A 26,982-nucleotide genomic window follows, 5' to 3' on the forward strand; every position below is an offset into this window, starting at 1 on the left:
CCGCTTCCCAAGGAAAGGGTACATGGAAAGTCAGTCTTTTGATAACTTGCTTTTCTGAAATGTCTCTATTTTTTTTGTTTTGTTTTGTTTTTGCCTTTTAAAAAATTGTAGTTGACCTACATTACATTACGTTTCAGGTGTGCACTGCTGTGATTTGACAGCTTAAACTTCACGCTGTGCTCACTGCAACGGTAGCTCCCTTCGGTCCCGCCCTGTGCTATTACTGTTATCATTGACCATATTCCCTACATTGTGCCTTTCATTCCTGTGACTTACTCATTCATAGCCGGAAGCCTGTATCTCCCTGTCCCCTGCACCCATTTTGCTCATCCTCCCAATCCCCTTCCCTCTGACAACGATCAGTTTGTTCTCTGTATTTTTTTTTTTTTTTAGGTTTTACATATAAGGAAATCATGTGATATTTGTCCTTCTCTGACTTATTTCCCTTAGCATAATACCCTCTAGGTTCATCCCTGTTGTCGTAAATGGCAAGATCTCATTCCTTTTTAAGGCTGACTGATAATCCATTGTGTATATATATATTCTGCATTTTCTTTGTCTTTTCATTTATCAGTGGACACTTGGATTGCTTCCATATGTTGACTGTTGTAAACAATGCTGCAGTGAGCAAAGGGCTGCATGTATCTTCTCACATTCATGTTTTCATTTTCTTATAAATACTCAATTGTGGAATTACGGGATTGTGTGATATTTCTGTTTTTAATTTTTTAAACATCTTCCATACTGTTTTCCGCAGTGGCTGCCCCAATTGACATCGCCACCAGCAGCATTTATCTGTCATTTTCATTTTAACCATTCTGACAGGTGTAAGGCGATACCTCGTTGTGGTTTGATTTGCATTTCGCTGATCATTATGTTGAGCATCTTTTCATGTGTCTGTTGGGATCTTTATGTCTTTGGGAAAACATCCATTCAGGCCCTCTGCTCATTTAATTGGATTATTTGTTTCCTTGATATTGAGTTATAGAAGTACTTTATATTTTGGATATTAACCCTTTATCAGGTATATTATTTGGAAATATCTTTCTTTTCCCATTCAGTAGGTTGCCTTTTCATTTTGTTCATGGTTTCCTTCACTTTTTATTTTGGTTTAGTCCCAATAGTTTATTTTTGCTTTTCTTTCCCTTGCCTGAGGAGATACATATAGAAAAATGTTGCTAAGGCAGATATCCAAGAGATAACTGCCTATGTTTTGTTCTAGGAGTTATATGGTTTCAGGTCTCACGTTTAGACTTTCAATCCATTTTGAATTTATTTTTATGTATAGTATAAGAAAGTGGTCTGGTTTCATTCTTTTGCATGTAGCTGTCCAGTATTCCCAACACCGTATGTTGAAGAGACTTTTGTTCCCTCATTTTATATTTTTGCCTCCTTTGTCATAGACATGGGCCATGTAAGTGTGGGTTTGTTTCTGGGCTCTGTATTCTGTTCTGTTGATCTGTTTATCTGTTAGTGTGCCAGTACCCCACTGTTTTGATTACTATAGCTTTGTAGTAGATCTTCAAATCCGGGATTGTATTACCAGCTTTGTCCTTCTTAAGATTGCCGTTGCTACTTGAGGTCTTTGGTGGGCCCATATAAATTTTAGGATGATTTTAGTTTTGTTAAAAATATTATTGGTGGGGCGCCTGGGTGGCTCAGTGGGTTAAAGCCTCTGCCTTTGGCTCAGGTCATGATCCCAGGGTCTTGGGATCGAGCCCTGCATCGGGCTCTCTGCTCCGTGGGGAGCCTGCTTCCTCCTCTCTCTCTCTCTGCCTCCCTCTCTGCCTACTTGTGATCTCTGTCAGGTAAATGAATAAAATCTTTAAAAAAAAATATTATTGGTATTTTGGTAGGGATTGCATTGATGCTGCGGATAGTACAGAAATTGGTTCTTCTGATTCGTGAGCACAGAATATGTTTCCCTTTGTGTCATCTTCAGTTTCTTTTATCAGTGTTTTATTAGTTTTCAGAGTTCAGGTCTTTCGCCTCTTTGGCTAAATATATTCCTAGGTTTTTTATTCTCTTTGATGCAATTGTAAATGGGATTGTTTTCTTAATTTCTCTTTCTGCTGTGTTGTTAATGACATAGAAACACAACAGATTGCTGTATATCAAGTTTCTATCCTGTAACTCTTCCTTTATTAGTTGTAATAGTTTTTTGATGGAGTCTTTAGGTTTTTCTATATATGGTATCATGTCCTCTGCAAATGGTGGAAGTTTTACTTCTTCATTACCTATTTGGATGCCTTTTCATTTTCTTCTTTGATTGCTGTGGCTAGGACTTGCAGTACTGTATTGAATAAAAGTGGTGAGAGTGAGTGGCCTTCCTTGTCTTGCTCCTAAACTTAGAGGAAAAGCTGTTTTTCATCATTGAGTATAACGTTAGCTCTGGGTTCATCAGATTGGGCCCTGTTATAGTGTTGATGTGTGTTCCCTCTAAACCAGGTTTGTTGAGAGTTTTTTTTTTTTTTTTTTTAAGATTCTGTTTATTTATTTGACAGAGATCACAAGTAGATGGAGAGGTAGGCAGAGAGAGAGAGAGGGAAGCAGGCTCCCCGCTGAGCAGAGAGCCCGATGCGGGACTCGATCCCAGGACCTTGAGATCGTGACCTGAGCTGAAGGCAGTGGCTTAACCCACTGAGCCACCCAGGCGCCCCTTGTTGAGAGTTTTTAATCATGATTGGGTGTTGAATTTTGTCAAATGCTTTTTCTACATCTATTGAAATGATATGATTTTTATCCTTCATTTTGTTGATGTGGTGTGTCATGTTGATTGATTTGAGGATATTGAAGCATCCTTGGACCCCAGGTATAAATCCCACTTGATAATGGTGAATAATCCTTTTTAATGTATTGTTGAATGTATTTTGCTAATATTTTGTTGAGGATTTTTGTGTTTATTTTCATCAGGGATATTGGCCTGTAGTTTTCTTTTTTTATAGTATCTTTGTTTTGGTGTCAGGGTAATGCTGGCATAATAGAACAGACTTGGAAACTTTTCTTTCTCTTGTGTTTTTGCAGTAGTTTGAGTAAAATTGGGGCACCTAGGTGGCTTAATTAGTTAAGCTGCTACCTTTTCACTTAGATCATGACCTCAGGGTCCTGGGATTGAACCCTATTTCAGGCTCTCTGCTCAGTCAGCAGTGAGTCTGCTTCTCTGTCTCCCTCTGTGATATCGCTCTTGCTTTTTTTTCTTTCAAGTAAATAAATAAAATCTTAAAAAAAAATAGATGTTAACTCTTTCTTAAATGTTTGGTAGAATTCATGTGTGAGTCCATGTGGTCCTGGACTTTTGTTTTTTGGGAGTTTTTTGATTACGTGTTCAATTTTTTATCAGTAATTGGTCTGTTTGGATTTTCTATTGTTCCTAATTAAGTTTTAGATTATATGTTTCTAGGAATTTTTCCATTTCTTCTAGGTTATCCAATTTAGTGGCATATAATTTTTTGTAGTAGTCCCTGTATAATCCTTTTTATTTCCATATTCTTCCTTCTCCTCTTTTCTGTCTCACTTATTTGTGTTCTCTTTGTCTTGATGATTCTGGCTGAAGGTTTGTCTGTTTTGTTTTTCAAAGAACTGCCTCTTGGTTTTCATTGATCTTTTCTATTTCTTTTTTTTTTTAACCTTTTTTTTTTTTTTTTTAAAGATTTTATTTATTTATTTGACAGAGAGAGAGAGATCACCAGCAGGCAGAGAGGCAGGCAGAGATGTGGGGCTCAATCCCAGGACCCTGAGATCATGACCTGAGCCGAAGGCAGAGGCTTAACCCACTGAGCCAGCCAGGCACCCCGATCTTTTCTATTTCTTTTGTCTTCATTTCACTTATTTACACTCTGATCTTTATTATTTCCTCCCCTTCACTAGCTTGGGTTTTGTTTGTTCTTTTCTAGTTCTTTTAGGTGTAAGGTTAGATTGTTTGAGATTTGTCTTGTTTCTTGAGATAGTCCCCTATTGCTATAAATGTCCTTATTAAAACTGTTTCCTCTGTGTCCCAAAGATTTTGGGCTGTCGTATTCATTTTCATTGGTCACATGTATTTTATTGAATTTCTCTTTGATTTCTTCATGGACCCATTGGCTGTTCAGTAGCATGTTGTTTATCCTCCATGTGTTTGTGTTTTTATCCAGTATTTTTTTCTTGGTTTGATTTGTATTCATATTGTCATGTTTTGAAAAGATGCATAATATCATTTCTATCTTCTTAAACATATGAAGACTTGATTTGTGGCCTAACATGTGATCTGTCATGGACAATGTTCCATGTACCCTTGAAAAGAATGTGTATTGTTTTGGGATGGAATGTTCTGTATAGCTCTCTTTTAAGTTTATCTGGTCTAATGTGCCATTCAGAGACACTGTTTCCTTATTGATTTTTTTTTTTTAAAGATTTTATTTATTTATTTGAGACAGAGAGATCACAAGTAGGCTGAGAGGCAGGCAAAGAGGAGGAAGCAGGCTCCCTGCCAAGCAGAGAGCCCAATTTGGGGCTCGATCCCAGGACTCTGGGATCGTGACCTGAGCCGAAGGCAGAGGCTTAACCCCCTGAGCAACCCAGGTACCCCTCCTTATTGATTTTCTTCTGGGACATCTATTTATTCATGTAAATGGTATGTTAAAGTCCCCTACTATTAGGGTATTACTGTCAGTTTCTCTCATTATTGTCTGTAAATATTTATTTTATGTATTTAGATGTTCCAGTGTTGGGTGCGCAGGTATCTGCGATTGTTAGATCCTCTTGTTGGATTGACTTCATAATTATTATGTGATGCCTGTCTTTGTTATTACAGTCTTTCTTTTAAATTCTGTTTTGTCTGATATAAATATTGCTACCCTGACTTTTTCTGCCCCACATTCATCTGTATGGAATGTCTGTTTCCATCCTTTCACTTTTAGTCTGTTACTGTCTTAGGTCTGAAGTGAGTCTCTTGTAGGCCCCGTAGAGATGGGTCTTGTTTTTTTATCCATTCTGTCACCCTATGTCTTTTTGATTGAAACATTTAGACCATATTCATATAAAATAATTATTGGTTGGTGAATATACTTATTGTCATTTTGTTCTTTGCTTTCTGGTTGTTTTTGTAGTTGTTTCTTCTCATATTCTGTTGTGACTGGTATTCTGCAGTGTTATGCGTGCCTTTCTTTCTCTTTACTTTTGTATGGGTTTTGGGTTTGTGGTTGACAGGAGGGTCATATATAACATCCTAAGTCTAGAGCAGTTTCTATTCAGTGATGGTCAAGTAAGTTAGAACATGTTCTAGAAGAACTTTCTTTTTACCCCCCGCTATGTTTTATATTTACATTGTCCTATTTTACGTCGTCTTATCCATTGTTTCCTTACATCTGATTGTGGCCTCTTTTCTTCCATTTAAAGAAGCCCTTTTAACATTTAGGTGATGGACTACCTTAACTTTTTTTTTGTCTGGGAAACTCTTTTTTTTCTCCCTTTGCATTATAAATGATAACCTCATGGATAGAGTATTTTGGGTTGTAAGTTTTCTCCTTTTAGTTCTTTGAGTATGCCATGGCATTCCCTTCTGACCTGCAGAGTTTTTGCTGTGAAATCAGCTGATAGCCTTATGAGGTTTTTCTTTTATGTAAATTTTCATTTTTGTCTTGCTATTTTAACAATTCTTCATCTTTACTTTTGACATTTTATTTTATTTTTTTAAAAGATTTTATTTATTTATTTGACAGAGAGAGATCACAAGCAGGCAGAGAGGCAGGCAGAGAGAGAGGAGGAAGCAGGCTCCCTGCTGAGCAGAGAGCCCGATGCGGGGCTCGATCCCAGGACCCCGAGATCATGACCTGAGCCGAAGGCAGCGGCTTAACCCACTGAGGCACCCAGGCACCCCATACCTTTGACATTTTAATCATGTGTTCTGTGGACCTCCTTGGGTTCATCTTTTTTGGGATTCGCTGTGCCTCCTGAACTTGGATGTCTGTTTTCTTCCCAAGGTTAGGGAGGTTTTCAGCCATTATTTCTTCAAATAAGTTATCTTTCTCTTCTCCTTCTGGAACCCCTCATAGGGGAATGTTTCCTTGATGTTGTCCATGTGATACCTTAACCTATCCTCATTTTTAAAAATTCTTTTATTTTGCTTTTTAACTTGTGTGCTTTCCATTGCCTTGCCTTCCAGATTATTGATGTGTTTTTCTACATCTGCTAATTTACTCTCGATTTCCTCTAGTGCATTTTTTATTTTGTTTGTCATTCTTTAACTTGGATTGCTTTTGGTTTTATGTTTTCTCTTTGTTGGCGTGCTCAGTGAGTCCCTGCACTCTTCTCCCCAGTTCGGTGGACACCCCTACCGTCATTATTTGGAGTCTTTGGAGTCTTTCTTGGGCATGTTGCTTATCTCTGTTTCATTTAGATCTTTCTCTGTATTTCATTGTTCTGTTCCTTTCTTTTTTTTTTTTTTTTTTAAAGATTTTATTTATTTATTTGACAGAGAGAGATCACAAGTAGACGGAGAGGCAGGCAGAGAGAGAGAGAGAGGGAAGCAGGCTCCCTGCTGAGCAGAGAGCCCGATGCGGGACTTGATCCCAGGACCCTGAGATCATGACCTGAGCCGAAGGCAGCAGCTTAATCCACTGAGCCACCCAGGTGCCCCGTTCTGTTCCTTTCTTTTCCTTTCCTTTTTCCTTCCTTCCTTCCTCCCTTCCTTCCTTCCACTCACATTCTGACAGATTTCCTCAATCTATTTGTTTCATTTTCATTTTATTTTATTTTATTTTATTTTTTTTAAGATTTTATTTATTTATTTGACAGAGAGAGATCACAAGCAGGCAGAGAGGCAGGCAGAGAGAGAGAGAGAGAGAGGAGGAAGCAGGCTCCCTGCTGAGCAGAGAGCCCGATGTGGGGCTCGATCCCAGGACCCTGGGATCATGACCTGAGCCAAAGGCAGCAGCTTAACCCACTGAGCCACCCAGGCGCCCCTCATTTTCATTTTATTTTAAATTTTTAAGATTTTATTTACTGAGAAAGAGCACAAGCAGAGAGGAGTGGCAGGAGGAGAAGGAAAAGCAGACTCACTGAACCCAGTGCAGGGCTCGATCCCAGGACCCAAAGATCATGACCTGAGCCAAAGGTGGATGCTTAACTGACTGAGCCACCCAGGTGCCCCTGTTTGTTTCATTTTTTTTTTTTTTAATTTTTATTTATTTGCCCGAGAGAGAATAGGCAGAGAGGCAGGCAGAGGAGGAAGCAGACTTCCTGCGGAGCAGAGAGCCCAATGTGGGGCTCGATTCCAGGACCCTGGGGTCATGATCTGAGCTGAAGGCAGATGCTTTAACCCACTGAGCCACCTGGGTGCCCCTCATTTTTTTTTTTTTTTTTTAAGATTTTATTTATTTGTGGGGCACCCGGGTGGCTCAGTGGGTTAAAGCCGCTGCCTTCGGCTCAGGTCATGATCTCAGAGCCCTGGGATCGAGCCCCGCATTGGGCTCTCTGCTCAGTGGGGAGCCTGCTTCCCTCTCTCTCTCTCTCTGCCTGCCTCTCTGCCTACTTGTGATCTCTACCTGTCAAATAAATAAATAAATAAAATCTTTAAAAAAAAAAAAAGATTTTGTTTATTTGTTTGACAGAGAGATAGCGAGAGAGGGAACATGAGCAGTGGGTGTGGCAGAGGGAGAAACAGTTTTCCTGTGGAGCAGGAAGCCCAATGTGGGACTTGATCCCAGGGCCCCGTGTTCATGACTTGAGCCGAAGGCAGATACTTAACAACTGAGCAACCCAGGTACCCTGTTTGTTTCATTTTTAAATACTTAAGTATGTGTCTCAAAGTTTTAAGGGGTGGATGAAAATGTCACAATCTGAATTTTTTATTTTTATTTTTATTTTTTTAAAGATTTTATTTATTTGACAGACAGAGATCACAAGTAGGCAGAGAGGCAGGCAGAGAGAGAGAGAGGAGGAAGCAGGCTCCCTGCAGAGCAGAGAGCCCAATGTGGGGCTCGATCCCAGGACCCTGGGATCATGACCTGAGCCGAAGGCAGAGGCTTAACCCACTGAGCCACCCAGGCGCCCCTGAATTTTTTTTTTTTTTTTTTAAAGATGATTTATTTATTTGACAGAGATCACAAGTAGGCAGAGAGGCAGGCAGAGAGAGAGGAAGGGAAACAGGCTCCCTGCTGAGCAGAGAGCCTGATGCAGGGCTCGATCCCAGGACCCTGAGATCATGACCTGAGCTGAAGGCAGAGGCCTTAACCCACTGAGCCACCCAGGAGCCCCTGAAATTCTTTTTAAAAAAACTTAAAGAGGCACCTGGGTGGCTCTGTTGGTTAAGTTTCTGACTCCTCCTGATTTTGGCTCAGGTCATGATCTCAGGTTCTGGCTGGGCATGGAGCCTGCTTAAGATCCTCTCTCCTTCTATCCCTCCCTGCTCACGTTGTCTCCCATTCTCTCAGAAAGTACGGATACCTTATGTTGCTAACCATGCATAGAAATAGGACTGTGACTAAAGCATAATGTCAATAGTGGCTATAATCTCTGCAGACTGATGTAATGGATGGCCACTCTTCTTTGTATTTTCCTGTATTTTGCAGGTATTTTATGAAGGGTATTTTCTTTTATAATCAAGGAGAAGTTTAAAAATATTAAGCCATTTCAATGGATCTGGTACTTCTAATACAGATAGCATGGCAAAAATATAAAACATTAGCATTAATAATTAATTACATTGGAGGTATTTTGGTAACAAGCACAGTCTCTATTCAATGTTAACATGATATTGTCAAAATAAATACGAAAAAGTCTTTATTTAAATCTGAATTACAAAGTATAGCTGTGAGTATCCTCAGTAAAAATATGCTTTCAGGTGGAAGAAAAGGCTTAACTCAAGTCTTTTTTTTTTTTTAAAGATTTTATTTATTTATTTGACAGAGAGAGATCACAAGTAGACAGAGAGGCAGGCAGAGAGAGGGAGGGAAGCAGGCTCCCTGCTGAGCAGAGAGCCCGATGTGGGACTCGATTCCAGGACCCTGAGATCATGACCTGAGCCGAAGGCAGCGGCTTAAACCACTGAGCCACCCAGGCGCCCCAACTCAAGTCTTTTAATGTGAGTTTTTTTTTTTAAAGAAATCGATTTTAGCAGATTTACATCAAATCTTTCTCTTCTGTCTCCTGCACATATATACTCTAAAAATAATAAGTATATTAATAGGAATATGGGTTTCATTGTTTTAAATTATGCCATGGAGAGAATTATGGTTTAATGAAAAGATAGGGACTTTAGAGCCAGGAAGGCCTTGATTCCACTCCTGATTGAGCATGCATTTGCTATGTGACCCCAGCAAGTTTCTTAGTGACCCCTTCCCCTTGGTCTGGGTATCTATAAAATGGCAGTGACATCTGATTCACAGAGTTAAATGACAGAACCCACTTCCAGTGTCTGGCAAAGAACAGCCGTTGAATGCACGGTAGGATTTTTCCAGTTCCCCAAGAAAAGTAAACATTAACTAGTGTCTCCATTAACTATGCACCCAGGGATTTTCCCATTTGTGGCTTTAAAAAGAGGAAGGCCAGCCAAGGAAAGTCCTGATCTGTAAAAAAAAGATGTCAAATGAGTGCTTGGTTTCTTCCAGTAAACAAGAATTTCTCTATCCCTAATCTACATGCTTTTGTAAAATTTTATTTATTTACTTTATTTATGTATTTATTTTAAAGATTTTATTTATTTATTTGACAAACAGAGATCACAAGTAGGCAGAGAGGCAGGCAGAGAGAGAGGAGGAAGCAGGCTCCCTGCCAAGCAGGGAGCCTGACGCAGGGGTTGATCCCAGGACCCTGGGATCATGACCTGAGCCGAAGGCAGAGGCCTTACCCATTGAGCCACCCAGGCGCCCCTAAAATTTTATTTTTTTAAATAATCTCTGTACCGAACAGGGGGCTTGAACATACGACCCCAAGATGGAGTCGTGAGTTCCATCAAATGAGCCAGCTGGGTGCCCCTCTGCGTGCTTTTTCAGACTCTTAGGATCAAAAGGACAAAGTTATTTTGTCTTTTTTGGAATCTCAGTTATAGACTGTTTCTTTGTGTTTTAGGGGACAGTGGTGCTAGAGATCAGATTCTTTAAGGTGTTCTTTTGTGATGGGCTTAGAAACAAACCGCATGCAGGAGGAAACATGAAGGTATGATTGCTTAGTTCAGATGTGTTGTCAGTACTTGGCCTTTTAAAAATAGCTTTGTTGAGCTTTAGTTCACACACTCTATAGTTGTAGTGGTTTTCAGGGCATTCAGACTTGTGCAACCGTTCCCACATCTAATACATTTTTATTACCCCTCAGAGAAACCCCGTGTCCTTAGTCATCAGCTCCCAAATTCTCTTGCCCCCCCCCCCCCCCCAGCCCCTGAAAATCACCGGTCTACCTTCTGTCTCTATGGACTTGTCTCTTGTGGACATTTCCTATAGTTAGGGATCATACCTATGTGGTATACCTTGGTGACTGGCTTCTTTTTGCGCTTTTCCCTGTTAATCCTTTGTTTGGAGAGTAGTGAAGGCTACCAGGAGCTCTCTGCCATGGGTTTTGTTACCTCCCACCAGTCTGCGGGTCATGGGACACTGGGAACTTCAAGTGGCTTTTAAAATTAGAGCAAAAAGAAAGTGCAAATGTTTTCAGGGAATTTTGTTATGGATATTTTGATGCCCTTTTAACACATGATGCTGCTAAAGATTTTAAAAATGGTTTTAATAACCTAATCCAAGCTCCACCTGTTTAAAAAATATAATTTGATGAGTTTTGCCTTATTTATATACCCATGAAATGGTCACTGGAATCAGGATAAGGTGTATTAGCTGCCCTCTCCAAAAGTTTCCTTGTATCCTCAGGGGAGAATAAGAGGCGGATTACTATCAGATCCTTGGACTGTTACTTGTTTTCTAGAAAAATATGTATTAAATGAGATCATACTTAGGAGTCAGTGGTGTGAGGCAGTAAGTGTGAAGGCCCGCTGTGACCTTGTGTGCGTGCCATCATAGTTTTCTCTCCTGTAAGTGGATGTAGTTAATAGGAGCTGTACCTCCAGTTATGGGTGTACCAAATGCAACGTTATTTATTTAATTCCCTCCCTCTCTCCTCCTCCATTGTTGAAAGGCTACCATGGAACATTCGTTCTTGTTCACTAACCATAACTACCAACTTTGAAAACCGATCGGAAAAATTTACACTCATTCATCCAACACATTTTATTGAGCAAGTGATGTGTTCGTCACTGCCCCATGCACTGGGTGCTGTGGCTGATTCCAAGTTGAGTGAGACATGAGATACGTCCTTTATACACTCAGCCAGGGTTTGGGCAGAATGTCCACGGGCTGGTGCACGAACAAAATGACATGGAGGGTGAGTGGTTGGAGTGATTGTCCCTGTCAAGACCCCGTGTTGGCCCCATGAAGGGTACAGTTCGATTACGGTCTCCATGGGATTAGAGAGAGGGCATTTGAATCTGAGAAGCGGGATCAGTATAGTGAGGGGCTCTCAAGCAGGCCCCGTGTAGGTGGGACACCGTCTGCAGGAGTTGGGTGAAACACTGCTGGAAGGGAAAGCGGGGGAGTCCACCGGCGGGCGTCCAGCTGGGCTGAGGCGGTGAGTCGGGTTTTGGTCATCAGTAGAGTCGAGTCTGTGAAGCTGTTCTAGGCAGGGAGAGTGGTACCCTGGAAGTAGGCTGCTTTTGAGGTGGCTCTTGGGTAGGGATTGAGTTTGACAGGAAGCCAGTTGAGCATTGAGGAAGACTTTAACGTGTCCGGGTAGTATCCAGGATCTTAACTAGATTAGTGACTATGAGAAAGGAAACCGGTAAAAACGTCAAAGTTGGTGCCTGACTGGTCGTCGGGGCTGCGATTTCTTTTCCCATCTAGAATACAGTGTGCTTACAGTGTGCTATTGCTGTTACGGTCCCCACAACAGCGGAGTGTAGGTACGACTATACCCATTTTTCAGATGAGGAGACTAAGGTGTAGAGTGGCTAAGAGGCATCTTTGTCGTCCTCCACTTCTGCTGCTCCTGTTCTTCCCCCATCATGGGCCTTTTCCCACTCATACCGCCTGTGACCTCTCGGCTCTCTTCCCTCTCTGGCCTCAACTGCTGTCTCCTTTGGTCTTCATCTGTCACCGCAGCTCTTATGACACATCCCGGGTCATCATTTGCACTCTAAAAGTGTTTCCTCTAAACCTTAATTGGGACAAGCCTTCTTTTTTTTTTTTAATTCATTTATTAGAGTACGCCGTGTATGTGCATGCATGAGTGGGGGGAGGGGCAGAGGGAGAGAATCGCAAGCAGACTCCTGGCTGAGCTCAGAGCCAGAAGCTGGGCTCGATCTCACAATCCTGAGATCACGCCCTGAGCCGAAATCAAGAATTGGATGCTTAGCCGACTAAGCCAGCCAGGCACTGCCTCCCAACCCCCCTTTTAAGATGCTTCCTGTCTCTGGGTAGCATTCAGGGCCCTGGCTGTGTTCTGATCCTTTAGAGATTGTCCCGTGCCCCTGAATGCCACGTTCCTGTTAGGCTCTGGGCCTTTGCTTGGGCATTTTCTCCACCTGAAATGACTTCCTTTCCTCTTCATCATGAACTTCTCATCAGTTCTGCAGCAGCTCACGCAGTTTACCGTGTCCCTGATGCCTTTGGCAACCCGGTTCTTCATACCTTCTTCCTGGGCTGTAGCACGTCTTGTCTTCTCCTTAATTATCCAATACCAGACTCTTCAAAATTGATGTGCAGCAACTTAGGAAAATAGATGTAGGAATAAAAATCAGATCGATGAACACAGAAGAGCACACAGACTCTTAGCGCAAAGAAGAGAAGCCACAATTAAGAAACGTGTGCCATCGTGCCAGGCAGCACCGGCAGGAGACTTACCCCTGCTTCCCAGCCCAAGCGCAGAGCAGAGCAGACACTGGTAAGAGTTTCCCAGTGGCAGTCAAATGAATAAAGCCAGTTACTCTAGAGAAGAGCTTGTCCTGTTATTGAGGCTTGAAAGAAATGTTTCTGGGGTGGGTGAGAAGGTGGGGAAGGAGGTTGGAGCTGTAGCGTCCCTCCAGCACAAGGACGGCCCGGTTCATGCAGCATCTCCCTATAAGAGAGTTCGATCCAGCTGTAGAGCAGATCGCCAAAGCACAGTTCTGAAAGCCCTAATACAAGGCAGGACTGTGACCCCCAAACAGAGCCACTTCTTGTTCTGGCTTAATCCGAGGAGAAAATGTAGATCAACTAAAGGAATTAATGCTTCTGTTTTGTGTCCTTAGCGTTTTTACATCTCTTTACCCCCCAAAAGCAATCCTTTCACAGGGACCACAATCCGCTGTGGCCTGCTGGGTGGTGGAAAGCCTTGAGGGTGAGGAATGGGGTGAGCCCTCTGTACAGGGGCTGGGTGGGGGTAGGGGTCGCCGGGGTATCAGCACTGCGCTCTGCTCTGAGCTCTGTGTGCTCAGAAAGTCCGATTCTTATCTGAGCTACAAGATCTGCCAAGAAATGGCTGTGAGTTCTGTTGACCCTCCAGGCTGAGCTGCTTCGGAGACCGGTGTTCGCAGCAAAGGCACCGGCCACGTGAAGGGGCGGTGGCAGAGTGACCATGGCTCGGCCAGCTCGGCTTCCAGCACTTACAGGAGAGAGCTTTTCAGAAGGTTAATACATTCAGCGGTGCTCAGAGTGGCCAATTTAATTTTCCTTTTGTCTCCAGCATTTGGGACTGAGACCTTATACTGTCATGATTTTATGGAGTCAGATTCAGAAAGAAATGTGCATTTTTAAGCAATAAGCAAAAATAGCACATTTACTGAATGAGGTCAGTTCTCTCCCAAATAGCCCTTTTCTCTCTGATTTATGTCACACTCTGTTCTGATGTACCTTTTTCTAACCCCCTCCAACGGCTGCTTTTCTTTCTTTCTCTGCATAGGAACTTGACAAAGAGCTCCCGGTGCTGAAGCCGTATTTTATCGACGAGCCGGAGGAGGCTGGAGTGCGGGAGGCCGGCCTGCGGGTCACGTGGCTGGGACACGCCACGGTGATGGTGGAAATGGACGAGCTCATCTTCCTCACCGACCCCATCTTCAGCTCTCGCGCGTCACCGTCACAGCACGTGGGTCCCAAGCGGTTCCGCCGCGCACCCTGCACCGTGAGCGAACTGCCCCCGATAGACGCGGTCCTCATCAGCCACAACCACTATGACCACCTGGACTACAACTCCGTCCTCGCCCTGAACGAGCGCTTCGGCTCGGAGCTGCGGTGGTTCGTGCCTCTGGGCCTCCTCGACTGGATGCAGAAGTGCGGCTGCGAGAACGTGATCGAGCTGGACTGGTGGGAGGAGAACTGTGTCCCCGGCCACGATCAGGTCACCTTTGTCTTCACCCCTTCACAGCACTGGTGTAAAAGGACTCTCATGGATGACAACAAGGTTCTGTGGGGCAGCTGGTCTGTCTTGGGGCCCTGGAGCCGGTTTTTTTTCGCAGGAGACACTGGTTATTGCCCGGCTTTCGAAGAGATAGGAAAACGGTTTGGCCCCTTCGACCTCGCGGCTATTCCCATCGGCGCGTATGAACCCAGGTGTGTGGGCCCCCTGGGGAGGCAGCCCTGCTCCGTGATGGGTGGCCTGACTCTAAAGGAGTCCCGAATTCGGGATAATTTGGGGTATCTTTTGTGATTTTAACGGTGGACGTTTGTTACTGGTGGTGATTTTGGAGGTTGGTGGGTCAGATTCAGTTCTTGTCAAGTATCTCCGTCCGTCACACCTGTTAAGTGATGACTCAGAATCCGAGATCCTGTCACAGGAAAGCTGGACCGAGGGTTGAAGAATTGCTGCAGCCTAGCTGCAAGTTCAGGTGCGGTTCTGACTCGGCTTAAACCGATCAGCCAGTCAGCAAAGCTAAGCTGGCTCTTGTCACGTGGGGAACTCTCTGTAACCACCTTCCGCTCCACATCGGGCGAGCCCGTCCCCAGGCTGTAGCTCTCCTGCCCTGGGCAGAGAACAAGCGAGGAATCCGAGCAGTGAGTCCCTTGCGCTGGTCCCGTGTCCGTCAGTGTGGCTGTTCCCGCTGTTCCCGCCTCGCCCGCAGTCAGAGCAGTTGAAGGTCACAGGGCACTGGAGACCCAGGAGACCCGGCCCTGCCTGTGCGCTCCTTCATATTGTCCGGCTCACGGAAGGAGAGGTGATTTCAGAGAATGCAGCTCGATTTCAGTGAATGCTGGGTGACAGGTACCAGTTAAGAGAAAATAAACACTAATAGTAGAAGAAACGTCTTCTTTCCTACGGTACAGGCACAGATACAGAGTTGTATGTAGGATGGTGTTTAATTTCGGCAATCCCACAAGCAGGAGAAACACTAACTCAAAAATGAATTGTGCAAATCTGATTATTTCCATCCGATTTTGTTGTATTTAACTTTTAAAGCTCACTAAAACCATTTCTTCAGTGTTTATTAAGGCTTTTTTCTTTTTTTTCCCCTAGTTTCTTTAAGGCGCTAGATACTTCTACCCTATTTTTTAAAAATTACTATGAATCAGTTGTCTTTGAACTTTGGTTTTCCATCTCTTTTTAAAAAAATTTTAAAGATTTTATTTATTTGACAGACACAGCAAGGGAGGGAACACAAGCAGCGGGAGTTGGAGAGGAAGAAGCAGGCTCCCTGCTGAGCCAGGAGCCGTATGCGGGGGTTGATCCCAGGACCCTGGGATCTTGACCTGAGTGGAAGGCAGATGCTTAACTGACTGAGCCACTCAGGCACCCCTCAGGGTATTCTTAATATATTAGAATACCTTATTTGTAATTCTGAAGATTTTTCCTGTGTCACAATATATGAAGATCCCACATACGTGATGGTATATTGTGTACAGATTCACTATATAAATCCCCTCACAGAATTCCCCCTTCCTGCTTGCATTGCAGCTGTCCTGTTACTAAGCTGGGAGAGGCCAGCAGCACAGTACTTGCTCTAAGAATTAGGCTGTGTAGCTTCTGCTGCACGATCCATCTCTATGGTCAGTACTAACAGTTTTAGAACTAAGGTTACCAGCACAGTTTGAGTACTCTCCGAATGTACGATGATTACCCCCAAGCAGCTTTCAGTAATATCCCTGTGGGGATCTGTCACCAGATATTCTATGCAAGCTGGTAAGAAGTTCTGTTTTGTGTTTTGTTGTTGTTGTTTAAGTAAGCTCTATGACCAACATGGGGCTTGAACTCACGTCCCCAAGATAGTCACATGTTCCACCCACTGAGCCAGTCAAGTTCCCCAGGATGTTAAGTTTTTATTTTAACTTTCACATCAAAATAAAAATTCTGAATTTATGTCAGATAGACATGAAGGGTGGAAAGGAGTATGTCCATAGCTTTGATTGGCTATAGGAGTTTAAAGAAAAAAAAAAATCAGTAGAAACACCAAAAGCTGTTTGCATCTTGCCCGGGATCCGAGTGTCAGGAGGCAGGACAGAACCGTGCTTCTCTGACCCGCTGTTGAGTAGAACACAGTGGATTTGTTTCCAGGCTCCCAGGGGGCTCAGCAGCTCCCAACAGGGTTGTTAAACCCTTTAGCTGTTGCCAATGAACTTGTCCATGGTGTGTTCTGTGAAACACAGAAGCACCTGTGTTGAGTCCAGGTCCGTGAGTCTCGATGCAGCAGAGCTGGGAGCCAAAGGCCTGAGCTCCACACACCCAGCAGGGGTAGAGCTGGGGTCTCCGTGCAGGCCCCAGCCTCCTGGGCCCTGCCCTCCCTAGACTTTGGGCAGCCTCACACTGTTTCGACACTCTCCCCGTAGCCCCCCACAGGTACTCTCCCTCTAAATCCTACACCTCACTGTTCAGTATGGTGTATGGTGTTTAAATAACATCCTTGAATAGCAACTGATTTTTTTTTTTTTTTTTTTTTTGCTCCCAATCTTTAAATATCCTACACTAATTTTTGTTTGCTTTTTGCTTTAGCAAGCTAAAAAAACAATGGTTTCAGCAAGTTTATTCAGGTTATCTTGAATCACGCTTTTGGCTTCTAGCTCTCGACCCATTAGTTTCTTTGATTCATACCAGGATTGCAAAGACTCTGCCTATTTTTTTTTTTTTTTTAAGAGAGAGAGAGAGATCACAAGTAGACAGAGAGGCAGGCTGAGAGAAGGGAGAAGCAGCCCCTCTGCCTAGCAGAGAGCCCGATGTGGGGCTCGATCCCAGGACCCTGAGATCATGACCTGAGCTGAAGGCAGAGGCTTAACCCACTGAGCCACCCAGGCGCCCCAAGACTCTGCTTCTTTAAGAGTAGAACGTACCTTCAGAATAAATGGTCAGTAAAATCAAATGCTCATGAAATGACATCTTGGCTTGCAAAGGGGAGCTTTGCTTGAGACTTAGCAAGTGTGTGGCAATTTGTTTAAGATTTTTGCTTATTTTGTTTTCCAGCAGAAAAGTGGACTCAAAAGAGACGGGTTTTGCCTTTCTTACTCCTGTGCAGAACGTTTCAAGGCTGATTAAATGAAGCAGTAATTAGAATTGAGGGTGTATTCCAAAGGCCAGAATTAACAAATTGCTGTTTTATCAGGTGGTTTATGAAATACCAGCACGTAGACCCAGAAGAAGCTGTGAGGATTCACATTGACGTTCAGACAAGGAAATCTGTGGCAATTCACTGGGGAACTTTTGCCTTAGCAAATGAGGTGAGTCTGATTGTGGTAAACATCACTTTGGTTATGTGCTTGACCCCAGGGGGTTCCAGCGTCGGCTCCCCCTGCAGTGAGCTCAGAGGCCCGACTGGCATCACACGTGCGCAGCCCTCTCGTGCAGCAAGGGGATCGATCACACTAGCTGGTAAAATGGTATTTATATACAGCGAAAAAATCTCTTTACCTGCTGTGCTTTGGGCTTATTTCTGTCACTGAAGCACGTGTTTATAGAACCAAACGTGTATAGTCTTGGAAAATAGAAAAATGAACAATCATGTTCCCCCCACTCTGCCACTGCCTCGAGGGGGCTTTTGTTCTAGCAGAAGGTGTAAGGGGGTGTAGTAATTCTAAAACCAGAATGGAAAGAAGTGCTTCACTGTGAGACAAAGTGGTCTCACGAGTCATGGACTGTTAGTGATTTGGAAGGATCAGGGAGGGAGGGCTTCCTGGAAGAGGGGACATCTTAACTTCCCTGTGAGAAGGCAAGGTAGGAAGGCATTTCAAGAGGAGAAAGGGGCAGAGCATAGGATCGGAGGCAGCAAGCAAAGGAGAATAGTGAGGAAGTAGTTGAGCCAGAGTATGGATGTGACATGGAGGGCCATACGGGAAGTGAGGCTGGACAGCTTAGAACTTTTTAGGAGTATGTTATTCATTCAGGAAGCAGTGACGGGGTGCTTTGTGCCAGGTGGTGGGATAAATGGTGGTTTTATTCCTTGATTAACGAAGAAGAGCTGATTTTTTCCGTAAGGTTAGGGAGTCCTAGAACTCTGCTATTAACCAAGATTCTGGAATCACACAGAGGGATAGAAAAACGTTTTCTCCTTGCCTGGATTCGGGTCCTACCCTATGCAAAATTTAGAAATGGTTGGTTGAACTTGGCATCTTCTCCTTTGCTTTGTGTGGCCTCTTCCTCATCCCAGGGCCGTGCTGCAGGAACCCTGTGTTTTCAGGCTGTTGAAGGAACTCCCTCTGTTCTGTTTCTGGCCTGCCCACCCTCTCCTGCCCCAAGTCCAAATTCCCACCCCGTGATGCAGCATCCCTGAACCAGGTGCTCTCGGTGAGCCAATGAATGAATGACCCCAGGGCCAGGGAGGATGAATGAGAACAAGAGTGCCTGCGTGTATGTGAAGGGGAAATTCGATGCTGGTTTCCCGTGGCGTACTGTATCATTTGGTGGCTTTCTTATTCCATAGATGTAGCTGCGTGTAGATCTAGGTACATGTGTCTATGTATGATCTACACAGAGACTTAGATGAAGTCCCACAATTTTATTAAACCTGTTCAAAGAAAAAAGTCAAGGATGACTCCTAGATTTTTAAATGAAGAGCGTGGCCATCTTCCAGATTACTTTCCTGAGATGAAGATGAGAAGATAGAAACCGCCATCTTCAAGAGTTAGTGTTATTCAGCCTCCCAGGAATTCTTCCTGTTAAAAATCTAACCACGTCTTTATTTCTTAATGAAACCTGTAACAAACTCATTAATAAATCTTAGCAATTCAGAATATGTTCACACTTTGCATTAGATGCATAAACTGGGCAACTGTGAATTTGTTAAATTATAAAGAATTTTTGGATATTTACTCTATGAGTAAACACTTTAACATGATTTGCATAGAGGTAGTTCTAATAGCTACTTACTATAATAGCAGATTGAGGATGTCCTTCACCTGGCAACACTTAAAATTGTATATATGGCAACATCTAGTCTATGTCAGCAATTATGAGTGGGATTTCCATGTGATGTTTTTAAGCACTAAAACTTTTAAAAACTCTCTAGTTTTGGTGGAACCTAATTTTAGGCATCACGTAAGCTAGGTTATGTCTGGGTGGGTTGAAGAATGGGGCGAGTGCTGGGCACTTCCTCTGCCTCTTCACTCCTCTCATCTGCTGTCTTGCTGGATTCATACCTGCTGTTTGGCCGTGAGGCATTTTTACCTCTCTTGTGGGACTAAAGTGTTTGGACAATGAGATTGCCACCAGTCACTCAGAAGGCTTTCTTGCCTTCTTCTAGGGTTACCTTCTCAATGGCCAAAACAGCCAACAATTGACCCGTGAAGAAACTCAGAAGGCAGCATCAAAATCCACATTAAATTAGAGCCTATTACTAAAGTGTTGAGCAAAGAAACAATTAGTGTAGGGTGATTGTGTCAGTGTGTTGTTGGCCAAGACTTGGAGAGCACTCGGGTGTGTGTGTATTGCAGGGGGGGCAGGGACGGTGTGACTTAACAAAGCAAGTCATTTTTCAGTGGGAAAGAATTTCATTTTTGAATCTCTTACAATTTTGTAAGGGAAATATTTAGACTTAAGCTGTTAAAGTTACACTTTATTGGGAATATTAGCAATTTCTTCCATGATGCAGAAGCCGGCGAGGGAGGAGAAAAGATCATGTCGCTAATACGTATTAGCCAACCTGTGTGTCTTACACCTAGTACATCACTGGCTGTCTCTTTGGGGTCACCAGGTCCCATCCCCCACCACCCCAGCAGGAGGTGCCCTCTGACCCCATCTGTGGGCCTCTTCTCTAGTGGGTCACTCCCTTGATTGGGGATATCTTCAGTCTTATAGCCATTGGTCCACTGTCCCTTAATCCATGTTTCTTTCTCCACAATCCGTGTTTCTATCTCCAGCTCCCTGCTTGACATCTCCACTTGGATGTCCATCAGGTACTAAAAACTTGAGTTCTGATCTTCCCTCAAACTTGTTTCTTTTATATCTCGGAACATGGTTCTAGTTACTCAGGTCAAAACCTGGACTTCTCTCCTGTCCCCCATCCTGTTCACCCCACATGCAGTCAGCTCAGACTTCAGCATACATAAGTAATCTCTCCCCCAACATGGGGCTTGAATACACGACCCCGAGATCAAGCGAGTTGCATGTTCTACTAACTGAGCCAACCAGGTGCACCCATCCCCAGAGTATTTCACACTTGACTACTTTTCACTACTTGCACTGTTACCACTCTGCCCCTTCCCATCTGTTCTCAGCACTCTCAAAGGCAATGACCTTTATGCCTTGACTCCAGTCAGTAGCTTCCCTCCCACTCATTTCCCCGAACTGCTTCCCAAGCCCAGTGTCGTCCTCTGCTAGGTCTTGGGTCAAACACCGCCTTCTCATAGAGGATCTCTTAACCTGTTCTTAACCTGTGGTATGTAAAATTAAACCTCCATCTGCTGCGCTTATCACCCCTCCCTCTCTTTCCCCACGTTGTTACGCAGTGTGATAACATCTTACCCGTTTCTTAGCATTCCCGTATCGCTCTGGGAGTGGACGGATGCTGGCTACTCCAGATTGGTGCTCTGAGATCAGATGTTGTCTGGCGGGTGGAGGCAGACCCATCACTGTCCATGGGATCAGAGATAGATTTTTTTATTCCTATTTTATACTTCTCATTTTACAGCTTTTCTAGTTGAAATTGAGAAAAGAACAACCTCGGAATAAAGGAGAAGGGGAAACGAGGAAGTTTGACCTGTCTTAGCTCTGTCCTCTGCGTCCTCCTCATATGCTGGAGACTAGAGCTCTCGTCGATGCCTGGCTGGCGGTTTGAGGGGAACGACCTTCTTTCTGTGAGCCAGAAATCTTTTCTCCAGAGTTTGCTTACGCATACGCACTCTGACTTCTATAACCTAAGCTTCTGCCCTCTTCAGAGATCTTGGTAACATCTCATTCTGTAATACTGTCTTTGGTATTGATTTCATTTAGGCTGGAATTTCATGTAGTGAAGCAGTGACTGGATGTCGTGCAGTCTAGTATGTTCAGGCTAGGCTGGCACCACATTTGACATTCATGGTACTTGGACAGATAAGTTTGGTATTTCTGCTGGCCGAAGTGATGACTCTAGATCAGAAACTGTGATGGACTCATCTGCTGCTGCTTGAATGAAAAGGATGTTAAGGAGGCATATGTTGATCATTTTATTATTTTTTATTTTTTTAAAGATTATATTTACCCATTTGACAGAGATCACAAGTAGGCAGAGAGAGAGGAGGAAGCCGGCTCCCTGCTGAGTAGCGAGCCCGACGTGGGGCTTGATCCCAGGACTTTGGGATCATGACCCGAGCCGAAGGCAGACGCTTTAACCCACTGAGCCACCCAGGCGCCCCATAAGTTGGTCATTTTAGTTTCAATTCTTACCTGAAATATCCCCCAAATATATGCATGGTTAATCCTTTTCCATTCCTCCCCTCCCCTCGTCTGCCCTTTGCCAGCATTACTTGGAGCCCCCAGTGAAGCTGAGCGAGGCTCTAGGAAGATACGGACTTAAGCCGGAAGATTTTTTTGTCTTGAAGCATGGAGAATCCAGATACCTCAATACTGATGAGGACAACTCGGAATAAATGTGAGCGCAGGAGCCGTCAGTGATGAAGGTATCTGCAAAGCTCAGACAGACTCACAAACGCATGAACATGAGGAATTCCAATACTTAGGAAACAACCTCAACGAGTTAGTGTTCTGTTTTGCGCGGTAACTTGCTTGCTTGCTGTGCTTGCCAATCTCTACAGAGAAGCAGGAGTTCCGAGGTGGGTTATTTACACAGTGAATTGGCTAAGGGGAATTAAAACCCTCTCGATAGTGTAAGCATTGCAATGGAATTTTGTTCTTTTTAATATTATAGTGTAATGGTAGAAGTCGGAGGTTATGAAAATGGATTTTAAGGTCTCATTTCTGTTCTTCTGGTAAAGGGCCTCCTACAAGGTGAGTCTATCTAACGAGACGGTTTCAGAGGCCGCACATCTAAACCTGTTTTCTATTCACGTTAAAGGACGTGAGGACACTGCCACCCACGCGCTTACAGCAGCCCTCCCTGCTCCGTCAGATTAGCTTATATGCCAGATGCGCAGTGATTTATTTTTTTAAGCATAGAAACATAAGAGGTTGGGCGAAGTTCCCATTTTTAAAGACTTACTTTTTTAGAAGAGGAAGAGTATTTTCTGTTTTACATCTACAATCCCCAAATCAGAAGCAGAGCTGGCGAGGGGCAGGGAAGGGGGGTGGTTAGGAGGACATGATTGGTGACATTTTCTATTTTTAATCTAAAAGTCAGACCTGCTAAGCACAAAGATAGCTTCCAGGAAATAATATTTTACAAAGACAAATGCAGTTCTTCAAATGTTAATTCTCTATTCCATCTTCTGTCCATCTACTCATTTTCCCACCTCCTTTCTTTATTCCAACTATGAATGTATCAATAAAGTCTATATAGTTTGTTTTACAGGATTCACATGGCTTATATTTTTATACTGAATGACCTCTAAGCCCGATTCTACTTTGACTAAGCTAGTGTGGAACACTAGCAGTTAAGAGAGAAATGGTTTTGGGGAATTAGCTGACCAGAGTTTAATCCTGGAGGGGCTCTGTGGCCCTTGACTGCTCTACCTACCACCAGAGCCGATGAGACACATTAGAGGCCCTCCTGTGCTCCTGGCTTCCCAGTCTCCATGAAGCAAACGTTATTTACACAAAATAATCAAAATAGGTTTTCTACAGCAAATGCTACCCAGGCGGTAATCTATTTATTTTCACATACATATATATATATGCACGCCACCTGTTAGCCACTTAATCTCAGTTTTAATCCCGTTTCCACCATGGATTTTGTGTGTATCCTGCAGTAAGTCACCTGTGCTCACCATGCCTCAGTTTCCTCATGTGGAACAAGAGGACATTTTGACCTACCTCCAAAAAATGTGAATAAGTAGTGTTTTTTTTTTTAAGCACTTTGAAAATATAAGAGAGAACATTATTTCTTAAGACATCACTGCCAAGGGGCGCCTGGGTGGCTCAGTGGGTTAATAAGCCTCTGCCTTCAGCTCAGGTCATGATCTCAGGGTCCTGGGATCAAGCCCCGCATCCGGCTCTCTGCTCGGCAGGCAGCCTGCTTCCTCCTCTCTCTCCGCCTGTCTCTCTGCCTATTTGTGATCTCTCTGTCAAATAAATAAGATCTTAAAAAAAAAAAAAAAAAGACATTACTGCCTAATATAGATTGGTAGCTCTGAAAGCTGAAAATGGGCTCATGCTGCTTTTGATAGTGTCTTGTTGCTGCAGATTCAAGCATATATATATATTTAGGACATGAAAAACCCTGAGGACAACTTTGTCTCCTTTGTAAATTTAAAGAGTGATAGCCAAAATAAATGTCAATGATCTTTATCAGAATTTAGCATTTTTATCTTAGAGCTGCAAATCAGTCCAGGGGAAATGTGTATATATAATGTATGTGAACGTGTGTGATTTGGGGCACTAAAGCACAATTTCCCTGTAACATAACCTTCAGGGGAAAAACAACAGAACAGCCCTAAACCTTTTCACTCCAAAGGAACATCCTAGCAAGCAGACAGGAATGGAGCTGGTAGGTTGATGGGGATGAGGTCGCGGGGGAGGGGCTGGCGTCCTAACGCTCACCTGCGTGGTCACCTTCCCTGCTGTCGCACGCCGCGTTGAGAATTCACCTCTTACCTCTGCTCTGTGAAGCAGACCAAGTTCGTCTTACTTTGTCTTCTCCATGAATGGCCTTAACATGATTCCTGCATTCACATGTACCGTGGAAGTGCAGGTCTCCGAGCACTTTGTTCCAGTTCCGCTTAACGGGCCTGCCGCCTTTTCCTAGGTCCGATCGCGAGCTTTAGTTTCTATTACCCTTCACCTTCTTTCTACACTGACCTTTTGTTTCGTGTGGCTTCCGTGTTTTCACTTAGCTACCTTTTTGCAAGGTTTAAGTACAAAAGCAAAACCAAATTTTGAAAAATAAGCCAAATCCACTCTCTTGCTTCCATTCAGTCTGAGGTGTGGCGTGATGCCTCTCACTCCGTCGTCTCTGATCACTTTCATTTTGCTCTTCTGATTAGCTGGCATCCCCTAAACCCCAACAGGTTTTACGGACGAGCCCCTGTGGTAAAGAGGCTCCTCCTTGCCCAGCGCACGGATCCTGCACTGCGGGCAGTCTCAGCCAACAAAAACCAAGATGTGCCCTGACCTCAACAGACAAAGATCAGGGTAGTTAAAAAGGACTCCCCTTTTTTCTCTAGCATTCTGACATTTCAGACTCAACACTCTGATCTCCAGGAAATGGTATTAGCTACTCAAACTAAAAACAGGAAACAAGAGATGGGGTTTAGAATCCAGTGCTGCTGAAGCACATCAGAGCCCAATCCATTTTCTAATCCGGTGCCCATTTGACTACATATTTTCATTAAATAAGGAGGCAGATTAAAAAACTCATTATAAAGAAATGTGCCTTTCAGGGAACAAGGACTTTTGTCAGCACTGCAAGCCTAAGCAGTGTTCTCAGCCAGCATCTATCCCCCCACTGCTGTAGCCAGCTGGGAATGTCCGTGGTTTCACCTCTCTACTGTAAAAATACTTCTTGCAAGTTTGATTTCTGTGTCAGGCTAGCCCTGAAAATATACACTTTTTTGTTTGAGGATTTGTGACTTCCTATGGAAATCCCTGTATGTACAAATGAGAACTAACGTACTTGCACAGCTTTGCCTTAAACACCTGGAGCAGGAAAGCTGCGGCCTGCACACTGACTTGCCTCGTACCGGGCATGGTGATGGGGAGGAACTGGAATATTACAGAATACCTGGCTGAACTGAAGTCTGTTAATAGTATTTTTATTCCATAAGCTGTTGTGACAATGACTAAAATTTACAATGTATGAAAATCTCAGCTATGTAAAATATGAAAATTAATAAAGTACTATTAAGAGAAAATGTGTAGAAACCTTTTTCCTTTTTATTTAAAAAAATTACAAAATTTATGCTGATGGTTAAATTCAAACAGTAGAAGAAGGTATACATAAAAAAGTCCTTTCCTCAGTCCCACTCCCCGGAATCTGGCTATCGTTCTAGAAACTGTTCTCTGGATAGAAGCATAGTTTTCATTTGAAAAACACATCCACATTAGCACAGTCAGGCTTCCTTGTTTAAGATAACGGATTTCACCAGTTGCCTACAGATGGACAATCAGATTGGCCCCAGCCCGCCACATCCAATGGACGTGGTGAGGACGAGAAGCCAGTCTGACTCAGATTAGACTTGGGAAAGCGGTATGTCTGCGCAACTCCTCACAAGCGCAAGACCAAGGTCGCTCCTGCAGCAGCCCTGAACCAGCCAGCCAGTCACACACGAGTGTGGTCTCAGACGGGCGGGAGGTTAGCTTACTTGTAAATAAGGCAACTGGCTGGTCACATCAAGGAGGTAACTGAAGTAAACTCAGCAAACGGCAAAATGAAATGATATCAGAACAAGCTCTTCTATTCATTTGTTATCGATAAAGTGGTTCAAAATAAACCGGAAGACCATGGCAGGGTCCAGCTGTGTTAATGATGAAATGTGAGATCTACTGTTTAGATCGGCAGCTGGAAGATGAAAACTGCCACCATCAGAACCTGGGTAGGACCGTTACCTTTTCCTTCACGTCTGCATCATGGTGTTCAGCTAAAGCTCTCATTTTCTGGGCACATTCTTCTCCATATAGCAGGAAAAACAAGGAACCTTTAGGGAAAGTAGGCTGAACAGCTAAGCAGCCTTCTTTTTTGAGGCAGTTACTTATATTCTGGGAGAACGTAAGAACTCGAAGAAGAATCTCCTTTGCCACGTGGCCGTCATAGAGGGAAAGGAATGAGGAGTCCACCTGAAAAAGGAAACCGTGAGTGTTAATGATTCATGGAAACATTTTTCATGCATATTTTCACATTTTAAAACTACACTGAATACATAAAAAAAGTGGGTCATAGAAAATTATCCCTAATATTGTCTAACATCAATATAAAATCTTACGCACCGTTATGCTTTACACTAACGGAAACAAAGGTTTCACTGTTTCAGCTGAAAAATACTATTTTCTTGGAGTTCTAAAAGGCAGTCCTGGGAAAAACACCCACATCCATTTTAAGGTCCGTCATTCAGCCCTCCCGGCGGCCCTCAGTTCCCTGGACACGTCGCGCCCCCTGTAACCTGCAGGGCCGGGGCGCAGGGAGGAGCAGGTCCTTCCCTTACAGGAGTGGAGCCCCGTTCATGGTCTGCACCACCTTCGCTTCCTTCAGAACACTTATTTCAGCTTTTTTTTTTCGTTTGCTACGTTTCGTTTTTTCTCATAAGCTGCCCGAGTGTGCTCACTGGTGTTCTGGCGCTGGGCTCGGCGTGTGGCGTGTCCTGGGGACTAGTGTTTCAGTGCCCGTGAGGAGACGTGCGGACACAAACACGTCAAGGGGAAGAGATGCGGTCACATACGTGTACCCCAAAATGGAGAGACAGAACAATTTGTGGTTGTTAGGGAGGCCCCTTCCAAAATGATTTTTTTAAAAGTAAAATCGGTTCATTACAGAAAAGTTAGGAAATTTGTGTAGAC

General features: G+C 43.7%; 2 protein-coding genes across 5 annotated transcripts in view; one reads left to right on the forward strand and one right to left on the reverse strand.

Moving 5' to 3' along the window:
• The window catches only part of LOC111155331 (N-acyl phosphatidylethanolamine phospholipase D), a 53,252-nt gene extending 29,907 nt beyond the window's left edge, over window positions 1–23,345 (forward strand). For all 3 annotated transcript variants that reach the window (XM_022515479.1, XM_022515478.1, XM_022515480.1), the window contains exons 3-5: window positions 13,891–14,537; window positions 17,513–17,627; window positions 21,840–23,345. In XM_022515479.1, the coding sequence (XP_022371187.1) occupies window positions 13,891–14,537; window positions 17,513–17,627; window positions 21,840–21,968 (891 nt within the window). In that variant the 3' untranslated portion in view covers window positions 21,969–23,345. The remainder of the gene's footprint in view (window positions 1–13,890; window positions 14,538–17,512; window positions 17,628–21,839) is intronic.
• Window positions 23,346–25,345: 2,000 nt separating this feature from the next.
• The window catches only part of LOC111155343 (armadillo repeat containing 10), a 37,082-nt gene continuing 35,445 nt past the window's right edge, over window positions 25,346–26,982 (reverse strand). For both annotated transcript variants that reach the window (XM_022515495.1, XM_022515494.1), the window contains exon 6: window positions 25,346–26,265. In XM_022515495.1, the coding sequence (XP_022371203.1) occupies window positions 26,014–26,265 (252 nt within the window). In that variant the 3' untranslated portion in view covers window positions 25,346–26,013. The remainder of the gene's footprint in view (window positions 26,266–26,982) is intronic.

The sequence above is a fragment of the Enhydra lutris genome, unplaced genomic scaffold (genome assembly GCF_002288905.1).
Source record: "Enhydra lutris kenyoni isolate GAN:26980312 unplaced genomic scaffold, ASM228890v2 scaffoldscaffold40, whole genome shotgun sequence".
Classification (NCBI taxonomy): domain Eukaryota; kingdom Metazoa; phylum Chordata; class Mammalia; order Carnivora; family Mustelidae; genus Enhydra; species Enhydra lutris.